General features: G+C 42.3%; 1 protein-coding gene across 1 annotated transcript; it reads right to left on the minus strand.

The window, feature by feature from the left end:
- Window positions 1-299: 299 nt before the first annotated feature.
- On the minus strand, window positions 300-10751 carry LOC115433387 (NLR family CARD domain-containing protein 3-like). Its single transcript, XM_030154767.1, has 11 exons — window positions 10590-10751; window positions 10306-10423; window positions 7813-7909; window positions 6160-6360; window positions 4351-4449; window positions 3779-3848; window positions 3429-3625; window positions 1545-3332; window positions 1277-1450; window positions 845-1015; window positions 300-604 (listed from the first exon to the last, which is right to left on the minus strand). The coding sequence occupies exons 4-11, from the start codon at window positions 6354-6356 to the stop codon at window positions 469-471; spliced, it is 2832 nt and encodes a 943-aa protein (XP_030010627.1). The 5' UTR covers window positions 6357-6360; window positions 7813-7909; window positions 10306-10423; window positions 10590-10751; the 3' UTR covers window positions 300-468.
- Window positions 10752-12699: the final 1948 nt, after the last annotated feature.

Raw genomic sequence — 12699 nt, forward strand, 5'->3', positions numbered from 1 at the left:
GTCTGCACTGTCTCCTTTCCTTCTGATTCCTCTGTAAGTCACTGATATACAAACATATCCACGCCACTGGACCTCCCAGTAACAGCAACCAGTCAGACCAGTTGAACACATCAGCTGAGGATAGTAGTCAAATCTGCCCTGATGATCAGGATATGACTGAACCTCCTCCACTAGTTCCACCTTCTTGTTGTTTTCAGACAGTTTGAGGCATTTGTTTGCTGTGTTTGGATCCAGGGTGAGTTCACAGAAATCTGATGGACAGAAGAAAACACAATCCAGCTGCAGTTACTGATCAGTGATCAGCTGACAGTAAAGACTGTAAATGTGCATAAAGACACTAGAGCTCTGATATGCACTAAATAGTCTGGGACTGGACCTGAGGACTCACTGCTCAGGGTATGTGGGTCCATGTGGTACCAGTCCTGATTAATCAGCTATCAGCTCATCCTTCCACTAAACTGACTGTCTTCATGAACACTTTAGATGTTTAGAATGTGGAATCAGGTCCCAGTTGGGGTTCAGGTTGGTTTGAATCAATCTAATGAAATCACACTTACACTTCCTTGGACCTGGTTTCAACCATCGGACTCCAGCAGGATCCAACCTGAAAGGAGGAGGAGGGTCAGAGCAGCTGGAAACATGGACATTCCATCCCTCTGATCCACTGAAGCTTTTCTGTTCACATCCACTAAATGGTTCCTTCTGAATCACTGACTGAGTCTGTTTGTCTTTGAACATGGGCTGGACCTTCATACAGGATGGATCCCAGCTCTGACAGATGGTTCCTGTCAGCTCTACCTGTTCTATCTGCCATTATCTGTGGACGCATCAGCTCAGTCCATACCTGACAGTGTCCAGTCTCCAGTGTGGATCCTCCACTAGAGCAGACAGCTCCTGTCCTGAGGCTCCTGGATGGTTGTAGCTCAGGTCTAGCAGTCTGAGATGGGACGGATTGGACTTTAGGGCTGAGACCAGAGAAGAACATCCTTCCTCTGTGATCAGACATCCTGACAATCTGCAACACAAAACATCACATCCATCAACTGAGGATGGAGATCATTGGAGTTGGAGTCATTGAACAGAGTCTGTGAATGCACGGGACTTCACAAACAGGACTTCAGTGTGTAAAGTCTATGAGTTACAGACTCTGAACACAGTTGAAGATCAGTAGAACTGGTTTGGAGTTCAACACAAACAACCACTGACAAGTTCAATCCATCCAACAACTAGAGACAAACATTGAAATGATGTGTTGTGTTCTTTGTTGAACCCTGACCTAAGAGTGTCCAGTCTGCATCCTGGACTCTTCAGTCCATCTGACAGGATCTGCACTCCTGAATCCTTCAGGTCATTGGTGCTCAGATCCAGAAGTGTCAGACTACAGGACTGGGATCTGAGAACTGAGGACAGAGCTTCACAGCTTCTCTCTGACAGGTTACAGCCACTGAGTCTGGACAAAACAAAAGGGATGAGTATAAAGTTATTGATCTGGTTGAAATGATAGATCCATATTTGAGATATTTGATCAAACTGTTTGTTCTCACAGAGCTTTGTTGGAGGCTTTGACTACTGGCAGCAGCCTCAGAAGAACCTCCTCTGAAGCAGAGTATTCCTTCAGGTCAAACACATCCAGGTCTTTTTCTGATGACAGTAAGATGAAGGCCAGAGCTGACCACTCAGCAGGAGACAGTTGTTCTGTGGATGGACGTCCTGATCTCAGGTACTGTGGGATCTGATCCACCAGAGATCCATCATCCAGTTCATTCAGACAGTGGAACAGGTTGATGCTTCTCTCTGCAGACACATTCTCACTGATCTTCTTTTTGATGTACTTTACAGTTTTCTGGTTGGTCTCTGAGCTGCTTCCTGTTGGTTTCAACAGACTCTGTAGGAGACTCTGATTGGCCTGCAGTGATAGACCCAGGAGGAAGCGGAGGAACAGGTCCAGGTGTCCATTTGGACTCTGTAAGGCTTGGTCCACAGCAGTCTGGTAGAACTGTGTCTGTGTAGGTCCAGACCTCTGGGATGTGGTCCGTCTCTTTGACAGCAGATTGACTCCAGTGTTAATGAAGGTCTGATGGACATGAAGAGCAGCCAGAAACTCCTGGACACTCAGATGGATGAAGCAGAACCTCTGGTCTTGGTACAGTCCTCTCTCCTCTTTGAAGACCTCTGTGAACACTCCTGAGTACACTGAGGCTGAGCTGATATCAATGCCACACTCTGTAAGGTCTGATTCATAGAAGATCAGGTTTCCTTTCTTCAGCTGCTCAAAGGCCAGTTTTCCTAGAGACTCAATCATCTCCATGGTCTCTGGACTCCAGTGTGGATCTGTCTCAGATCTTCTATCATACTTGACGTTCTTCAGTTTGGCCTGAACCACCAGGAAGTGAATGTACATCTCAGTCAGGGTCTTGGGCAGTTGTCTTCTCTCTGTAGTCTTCAACACGTCCTCCAGAACTCTAGCAGTGATCCAACAGAAGACTGGGATGTGACACATGATGTGGACGCTGCGTGATGTCTTGATGTGGGAGATGACTGTGTTGGTCACTTCTTCATCTGTGAACCTCTTCCTGAAGTACTCCTCCTTCTGTGGGTCAGTGAACCCTCTGACCTCTGTCACCAGGTCAACACACTGAGCAGGGATCTGATTGGCTGCTGCAGGTCGTGTGGTTATCCAGAGGCGAGCAGAGGGAAGCAGGTTCCCCCTGATGAGATTCATCAGCAGCACATCCACTGAGGTGGACTCTGTAACATCAGTCAGGATCTGAGTGTTGTTGAAGTCCAGAGGAGGTCGACACTCATCCAGACCATCTAAGATGAACACCACCTGGTGGTCTTCAAAGATCCAGATTCCTGCTTCTTTGGTTTCAGTGAAGAAGTGATGAACCAGTTCCACCAAGCTGAACTTCTTCTGTTTCAGCACATTCAGCTCTCTGAAGGTGAATGGAAATATGAAGTGGATGTCCTGGTTGGCTTTGTCTTCAGCCCAGTCCAGACTGAACTTCTGTGTGGACACTGTTTTCCCGATGCCGGCCACGCCCTTTGTCAGCACTGTTCTGATTGGTTGATGTCTGTCAGGTGGTGTTTTAAAGATGTCTTCACATCTGATGGTTGTTGGTGGTCTGTGTGGGTTCCTGGATGCTGTTTCAATCTGTCTGACCTCATGGTCCTGGTTGACCTCTGTAGCCCCTCCCTCTGTGATGTAGAGCTCTGTGTAGATCTGGTTCAGGAGGGTTTTGGGGTTTCCTGCTTTAGCGATGCCCTCAAACACACACTCAAATTTCTGCTGCAGGTTACGTTTCAGTTTCCGCTGATGAACTCCAGACTGACTTCCTGAATGCAGACCCAGATAAAACCATCAGTCTCACAGTAAATCCAAGTATTTTCATCTGTTCAATCTGTACAGAATGGTCTTACTGCGGTACAGACGCTCAGCCAGCTCCTCCTGCTTCAGCCTCCTCAGGAAGTTCAGTGTGATCCTCAGAAAAGCCTCTGAGCTCCTCCTCTGCTCTTCATCCTCATTCTTCAGACTCTCTGAGCATTCTGGGTAATTTGTACTCAGAACCTGGTGGAACTTCTTCAGTTCGTTCTTGACAAAAGTGCAGATGTTCTCCTCCAGCAGCTGGAACACAGAACATGGTGAAAGACACAAAGTCCACCCATGGACCAAAGCTCAGGTCCATGTTGGACACAGTGACGTCCACTGGTCTGAAACCAGCAGCAGGAGATGATTGGACAGGACAGATGGACCAGTAGATATTGGACATGTACTCACCTTAAATATGGAGTCCAGCTGAGTCTGATCCTGTAGACCAGTGGGAACCTCTGAGCTCTGCTGCTCCACTCTGTGGACCAAACATCAACAATGAGCTCACATTATGTCTGTCCACACTGAAACCAACATGAGTCACATGACCCCCTGTAGTGGGACAGGTGTCCTGGTCCTACTGATCCCACTGAGAATTAACATGTGAGTCTGTTTGGAGCTTCACACTCACTGGGTTTAGTTGATCTCATCAACATTTGGATTAAACCAACAGCTCTGTCCTGACAATGTGTCTTCTCACCATCTGCACTCACAACATATGATACAAAGGTGTTCAATGGACCAGGAATCAACCCTGGACTCTGATCCAGTATCATCCAGGACCAGCTCCCACTACAACAGGTTTTCATTGATCAGGTTTAGTGTGATTCCAGTGTCTGAACCATAGACTGAAGAAAAGGACCATGTGATGCTGATGGTTCAACAGGACTAACTTTAGGTCGGACCTAGAATGCCAAGTTAGGACTGACTGAGCTGAAAACCCTGTTGGTGAATCTAGACCAGATCTGAGGTTCACTTACTGAGTTTCTGAAACACGTTCTGTTTTAAAACATATCGGGAGAAACATCGAGTCATCACTCTTCATGGACACACAGCTGGGTCCAGGTCCAGGTCCAGGTCTGTGAACATTGATGGTACAGTGGTTTTAGTGCTGAACTCTGACATTAAACTATGGTCTTAGTGTGATTCATATCCTACTGCAGAAGAATCCAGTTTTCGTGTGAACTTTAAAGGAGATGCTGTTCTCTGTCAAATGTTTTCTGACTCTGCTGTGACCTCTGACCTGACGCTCATATGTGAGGACTCAGGGCCAAGATCTAAGATAAGAATGTGTTAAAGCTGAACCAGATCTTGGGGGAAGACTTGGAGGAGGACATATGAGACAACCCTCTACACAGAGTGAATGACAGTACTTCCTGTGCCAAACTAAGCATAATACAATTCAAGAACTTACGTCGCATTCATTTCTCCAAAACAGGACTGGCTAAAATATACGCTAACACAGATGCCAGCTGTGACAGGTGTGGAAACACTCCGGCTGACTGAACCCATAGGATTTGGTCATGCCCAGCACTGACATCGTATTGGTCTGCGATCTTTAGAACATTGTCAGAGGACCTTAATATGGCTGTCCAACCCAGTGCAGTAATGGCTGTGTTTGGTACCACAGATAGTAGACGTTCTACCATCAGGAAAAGACCTAAAAACATCATGGCTTTCACAATACTGCTGGCACGGAGAAGAATATTATAGCATTGGAAATCTAAAAACCCACCTGACGTGTCTGTGGTTTAATGACCTAATGCAATTCATAGTTAGAGAAAATAAAATACACACTCAGAGGATCTAGGGATACATTCTTTTCTGTATGGGATCCAGTGTTGACATATTTGTGTAAACTTCAATCCGTGCCTACTTTGCAGCCCTCTTACATTTGTACTTAAATAAATCATAACGTATACTGCACAACTCTATAACCAGGGTGCGATGTGTCAAAAAAACAGAGGGGGGTTTTTTTTGGTTTTTTTTTGGTCAGAGTGAGGGGGTGTGTGGTCCATTTCTAATGTAACTAACGCTAGCATGAAACGAAAGTGAAACTTTACATACTTTCAACGTCCAGTTCCTGGGTTCTATTCGTCTGTTGTACAGCAGATCTTATGTGAAATATTCACAACTTTTAACCTGTATCCACTGGACCCCCTCCACTGCTCTATAGGCTCCATGAATTGTGCAAACTGTGAGACTGCCAACAGTTTGGTTCAGGTGAACGTTAGTGCCACTAATGTAGGATATAGGTGGAAGAAAACTGTCACAACCTGCTGTTATTTACATTGGTTGGTTGTCCCCCCCAAGAATGAAATTCATTGAGCAGAAGGGATTTAAAAACCAGAGGGGGGTTGATCCCCCCATCCCCCCAACCAAATCGCACCCTGACTGTAACAATGGTGAATCTATGTAGATGTTTTATTTTAATTTCTTTCTTTCTTTCTTTCTTTCTTTCTTTCTTTCTTTCTTTTCTCTGTTGGTGTCCTGTATGTTCTTGGAAGGGTGGGGGGATGAATTATGGGAAGAAAGAAAAAGAAAATAAGGGATGGGCATTGTTTAAAAGAACTTTTGTGATTGTTATATGAACATTACGTACCATTTGGATATATGCACCATGTAACACTGACACTCAATAAATAAAATAAAATATTTAAAAAGCTGAAACAGATCAGTGGACCCCCAGACCTAAACTCAGACTGAGCTCTATGAGTCATTTATCTGCACCTTGTATGTTAGTCCATCGAGGGTCACTCTGTGCTGTTCTGATACTGACGTTCACTTACTGAGGCTCACAAACATGTCCTCTTTTAAAGTCTATCAGTCGAAATATGGAGTTATCACTTTTCATTGACAGACAACTGGGTCCAGGTCCAGGTCTGCTTCCAGGTCTGGATCCGGGATCAGGTCCAGGTCCTGTGGGGGGTCTGTTGGCGGTCTTCCAGGGAGGGGCTCCCTCCTCTCTGTCCTCACTCTGATCCATTCTGCTGAATCCACATCAGAACACAAACCATCAGTCCAGACCTGAATCCACACTGATTCATCCTGTACATGATAAACAGCTGCTCAATCTACTTTTATTTTAAAAGGTTTCACAGGAAGTGTTATTGTCCTGTTGTGTAGGACTTTTAACTGTAGATGACGACGGAGGGAGGTCTGGGAGAGTGAGTCTAATCCTCTAGGGTTGAAATTCTGAAAATTATTGCTTGTTTTGAGTCAAACTGAAGACGTTTGAAAGATAAATGTAGAAAAACAGACGCATGATGATTTAATATCAGTTATTTTCCATGTACGTTTTTAGTTGGGGGGGGTCTCCAGAAGGCAGTAAATGTACAGGGATACAGAGGGGTTCATCTGTACAGTCATTATCACCATGAAAAACAGTCACGTGTTACTGTTTATTGTTTTTTTGGGAACTGTTCCTTTACAGAGAAGTTTTATCACATTATTATAATAATTTAAAGAAACAAACACATTTTTTTTTTTTTTTTGGTTTAGTTTTCACTTTTCTAGGTCTGAAGTTGTGGAGTTCAGTAGGAAACAGAAGATGGAGGAAATGTTGGATTGTGATATTAAAACCATGTTGATCAGAATGATCAAAACTCAACTAAATATTGATGTCATTTCCAAACATGTATCTTCATAAGTTTTTTGTTTTTTAAATAAATGTAATTAAAGTCCAAGTGATATGGACTGTGAGAGCAGATATGTTCTGCTTTTTAACACTACACATTAAATGAACATTAATTCCACATTAATGTTATTATATTTTATAGTCATGTATCTTTTTGTTTTTTAAAGATCCCATGTAAGACAACAGCAGAAAAGGTCACAGGCCTATAGGGACAAAACAAAAGCTGAACAAAATATAAAAAACTGCGATAAACTAAACTAAAAAAAAGAACTAAACTTCAACTAGAGATACTTGAGGTACTATCATTATCAGTATTTAAGGGATGTTCAAATAAATACTGTTTCTTTACATACACATTAATTAATTTGTCATTTCCACCACCACAAACATTTTTTTAAAAAATATTGTAAAAGTTCTCCACACACATAAAACCTCCACAATTTAAAAACCTGATAAAAAGTTACAAAAAGGGTCTCAGACAATTCTAGAGTGGTATAAGTTATTTATAATTATATAACAGTTGTATATTGAGATGTGGTGGAAATGATATTTGATCAACACAGATGAGAAAAAAATGTACAAGATTAACCCTTTCTCTCGTAATCTAAGTTTGTCCTCTCACAGATCTTCAAACTAGACAAACTATTTAAACTTAGTCTGAGTTAGGTAGGTTTTGAAAAACTTTTTTTTAAATTCAAGTTTACAAGGCTAAAAGTGCACCTAGTTGAAGAAATGCCCTAATATTGTAATGACTGAAGTAACAGTAAGAGTAACTGTAATGGATTACAGTTTGGAAGGAACTTACACAACACTGGAAATAACTGTTTAGAGGAACAGGAAACCAGCTCCAGGACACAGTCTGTAAAATACCGGAGTTCCCTCAGTCTGCAGGAGGAATGGACCTGTGAAAAGAGTCCATAAAGAGTTCAACATGTCTGAGAGGAAGACTTGAATCTCAGACCTGAACCCTCTGTGAAGGCCATGACTGTTGCACTGGGTTCAGGACGACCTTTGACCCTGAGTCCATCAACCAACAGTGTGTTGTTTAGTATCAGTGGACTGCGCTTTGTGAGTCCACTTCAACATCTAATTAGCTTCATAACCAAATTGGAGGAATTACTAAATTACAGTGTTGAATAAGAGAAGTGGGTATACTACGGAAGCGTATTGCATTCACAAAAAAAATAGTTTCGGCTCTGTTTTTCTGAATTAATGAGATAATTATCTCATAATTACGAGAGAAAATACGTTAAAAAACAAAAACAAAAAAACGGCGTTGTTTTTCTGAGTTTACGAGATACTGTTTCCTGAAAAAAAAAAAAGCTCTTTTTCTGACTTTATGAGACACTGTTTTCCGGGGGGAAAAAGCTCTGTTTTTCTGAGTTTACGAGATACTGTTTCCTGAAAAAAAAAAAAAAATGTGGCTCAGTTTCTCTGTCAGTGGGACAGTGGTCCCTGGTCCAGGCAGGAGCTCCTTCTATCTGTGCTGCTGAAAGCCTCTCGGGGGAGCGTGAAGTTGTTTCCGTTCTCGTAACCGGTTCCGATTACGGATCATGGAACTAGTTTCGTTCACAGAAATCAGAACCAAGTCCAGCTTCGTGCACGGATCAAGCCGTTCAAGCACACCGGCGCTCGGAGCCTGTAGCCCTGCTTCCTGACAGGGCACGACCACGGTGATGGGAGTTGGCATTAATGAAGTCAAATAAAATGACATTCACCAGCATTAAAGAAAATATAAACAGCAGAAGAGTGCAAATGTGGATTCATTTATTTGTCGGACCTGATGGAAAGCATGAGTCAGAACTAGATCCATGGAGGAGCGGCTTGGTGTACCGGTTTGCCCCCCCCCCCCGGGATAACTTTCCATCAGGTCCAGGTGGACAGCTATCCGCTCCCCGGTGTGTAAGCCGGACTGGAGCGGGTGGACGGAGCAGCTCAACTCGACATGCTACGTCAACAACAAATCATTGAGATCAACATGTTGACTGCAGTCCTGTAGGCATGCAGGCTGAACTACAGACTAAACCGGACTGTTTTTCTAGTATTTATTTCTATATTTTTTTCAATGTTCAATGTTTCACAGTTGAATGTTCATGTGTTACAATCTTTATCTTCAACAATACAGAGCCTGATAATAAGCCAATGTTTTATTGCTGTTTAGAATTGCAGCTGAATCGCGTGTCCTCCAAACCTCAGTATTATGATACATTTTGAAAATAATTTGATGACACAAGAGAAACAGCAATTGCAACACTCACAGCTACACAATATACACAGCTATGTTGTTATCTATGGATACTTTATTAATTTCACATTAAGCCACATATTGTGTTATTACGGCCTGAAAAAAATACACATACTGCCCTTTTCTGACTTTGAGCCCCTGCCCCTCTATAATCCTGTGCACGTCCCTGCTTCTCTGGTAATATTAGTCCTGTTTTACAGGATACTCATTCAGATGGAACCAATGTTCCACTAAACAGAGTTTCTATACCATGTCTTTGGTGAGGCTGGGGTCCACCAGGGCCCGGCTTTTCCACCACATAAGGGGATCTGCATTAACAGGAACAAAATGCTCCTCCAGTTAATCCCACATCTCTACTTTTTTCAGTCGCTCCTCCCTGATACAGCAGTAAATGTCCTCAATCCAGTCAGTCGGACTCACTGATAACTCCTTCCCTAAATTAGCTGCATACACAGCTGCGTTCAAGTGAATGGGATGTGCTGTGGACAACTCAAACTGATGAGATGTCATTAGTCGTTCAGGTGAAGGCAGCGTGGACAACTCAGACTCATGGGACACGCAGGTGAAGCATGAAGGCAGTGTGGGCAATTTGAATAGAAGAACGACTCGCAACGAATTGGTTCTTATCATTCACTGAAAAGAACCGTTCAAAAGACTCGAGTCGTCCGTGAAAGTTACACCTATCATGCCTGGCTGAGCGAGCGAGGACGGATAACAGCAGATAGATATCAGTGCGTAGTAACATACCACATTTCACTGCCGGTAATGGTAACAGCGTTGTAACGTTTCAAATAGTAATTAATTAGATTACCTATTACTGGAAAACAATAACGGCATTACTAATGCCATTATTTTGAACACCGTTATTCCCAACACTTGTAAAAATTTTGTAATAAATTGAAGTATTGATTGATTTAAAAAAAAAACGAGGTAGAAAATCCATGTTGTGTGTTGAACATGTGTTTGATGTGTTCTGTTCAGGTTCTACTGCAGATGGTTCTGATCTCTCAGTGTCATTTCAACAACAAACATTTGAGTTTGTGACAGACTCACTGTGTTAATGACGCTGTGATGGAAATGTCCCTAATGGTCCAGTGAAACTCACTCCTGTTCTGGACCACTTCAGCTCACATGATTGTCCCAGTCAGGCATCAGAGGGTATTTCTTGAATCTGCAAAGACAAATGGAGCCCATGGAACATCATCCAATGGTTGAACTCCAACCAAAACCAGTTTGAACCAGTAATAAACGTCACTAAACTGGTGAATGTTTATGGAGAATAAATCAAATACCACAAAAAGATGACACAGAAACAAGAGAAAGAATAGAAAACTGACCTGTGGAAGGCTGATGGAAGAGTCTAAGTGTTGGTGTGTCTCAGGTGAACTGTGTCCTGGAATGGAACAGAACCTCACCTGGTCCCACAGGTTCCACCAGCGCCAGTGGGAGGAGCTTAGTTGGACTGTCAGTCAGATATTTCCTGATGTTAATCTCAGTCTGAGTAGATATTCTGAAACATGTGTGGGCGTGGCCATAGTTTATCTGTCATTTGACGGTCATGTTTGTTTTTCTGAAGTGACTCCATGACTGTAAATCAGGCATGTCCAAAGTCCGGCCCGGGGGCCAATCACAGCCCGTGGTCAGATTTTATATGGTCCACAGCTTTGGTTTTATAATGTATTTTTTATGGCCCGCTTGGACTGTTGAACAGAGTACATGAATCATAAAAGGTTCAAAATGCAGTTTCTCCTTTCACCTCATGGTGGCAGCACCACTCTAACTCTATCTGGCTCTGTGACTTTGCCGTGAACCCTTTTCGCTAATTTCTAACCATGGCGCCTGTATATAAAAAAACGAAAGTTGACAGTGAGGGCCGCTGCTTCCAGGAGAAATGGGAATTACAAATTTTTTTCACTGAAAATCGAGGTGATTGTGTTTGCCTAATTTGTCTAGAGACTGTTGCCTTGTTTAAGAAATTCAACGTAAAGAGACACAAGCAGACAAAACATGCTAACGCATACGACAAGCTAGCAGGGAGTGAGCGTTCCGAAAAAGTGAAGCAAATTCAAGCTGCTTTAAACTCACAACAGTGACTCTTCATGTGAACCTCGGAGTTCAATGAATTCGCCACCAAGGCAGGTTACCAAGTTGCCAGGTTAGTTGCCTCTAACTGCTGGTGTTATGTACTTGTAGATGTGACACAAAATATTACTTTCTGAATGATTTTGTGAAAGACAAGAGTAAGAGTCATATGTTTTCATCTTAAATGTTAACAGACTTTGCATTACTGAGTAAAATATGAGTAATGATTACTCATATAAGTCATGTTTAAAATGAATGTGGGGTTAAGATTTTTATCAACTTCTTGGACGTTTAAGATACTCCACACGGTTTGTTCAGTGTTATCTGACTAGATGTGAAAGGAAGGCAGAAATGTTTTTTTGTTGTTGTTTTTTTTTAATTTGTTCACACCTGAGTGGCTTAGATCTGGTTACATTGCCATTTTAAAAAAAATGATATTTTGACAATGAAAATAAAGTTTTTAAAATTATCGCTTTTATATGTAATTTATACTGTTTAAAAAACGTCCGAAGGGACCACTGGCCCCTGTCAATCTCCACATTATCAGATCTGGCCCTCTTTAAAAAAAAGTTTGGACACCCCTGCTGTAAATCCTCTGCAGAACAGTTCTTTAGATGCTCCGGTGACCTTCTGAGGTGTGGTGGACCAGTAGGGTGAGCTGCAACTTGTCAACATAAAAATGTTCTTGTGAAAGTGTTGACATTAATAACAACTTCCCGATCTCACCACCATAACGCTGTTAGTAACTGAGGGCCCCTTAACAACCACAGGGCCCTTAGCAACCACTGAGTTCACTCAGAGGACGGACCGCCTCTGCCTGTTTGTTCTGTTCTAGGTTCTGTTCTATGTTATGTTCTATTCTCTATGCTCTGTTCTATATTCTATTCCATGTTTTGTTCTATGTCTGTTCTATGTTCTGTGTTATGCTATGTTCTCTGTTCTGTTCTATGTTTAGTTCTATGTTATGCTCTATGTTCTTTTCTCTGTATATATACACAAAAGCATACGAGCATTATTTCAGAAACATATTGTCTCTGCCTCGTATGTAATATCATATTGGAATAATTTTGTCGATGATATTGATTGGATCAAAGTTTGGATGATTGCCCATAAATCCCTTATCACCGACAAGGTTCCAGAAGGATCCCTCCGAATCATTCACACAGATTACACTGATAACAACTACATGTTGAAAGTCAAAACAGACATAAACATAAACGGTTCTTTTTGTGGGATCATCCACAGACTGTGCTGCTCCTCTTTTGGCATCGTTCGTACGCCAAGAAACTGTGGAAGGACTTCAGTACATTTATTATCCACCATGTTTTCACACACTTTGTCATATCATGGAATAATGTACTATTT

Source organism: Sphaeramia orbicularis, chromosome 2 (genome assembly GCF_902148855.1).
Source record: "Sphaeramia orbicularis chromosome 2, fSphaOr1.1, whole genome shotgun sequence".
Classification (NCBI taxonomy): Eukaryota; Metazoa; Chordata; class Actinopteri; order Kurtiformes; family Apogonidae; genus Sphaeramia; species Sphaeramia orbicularis.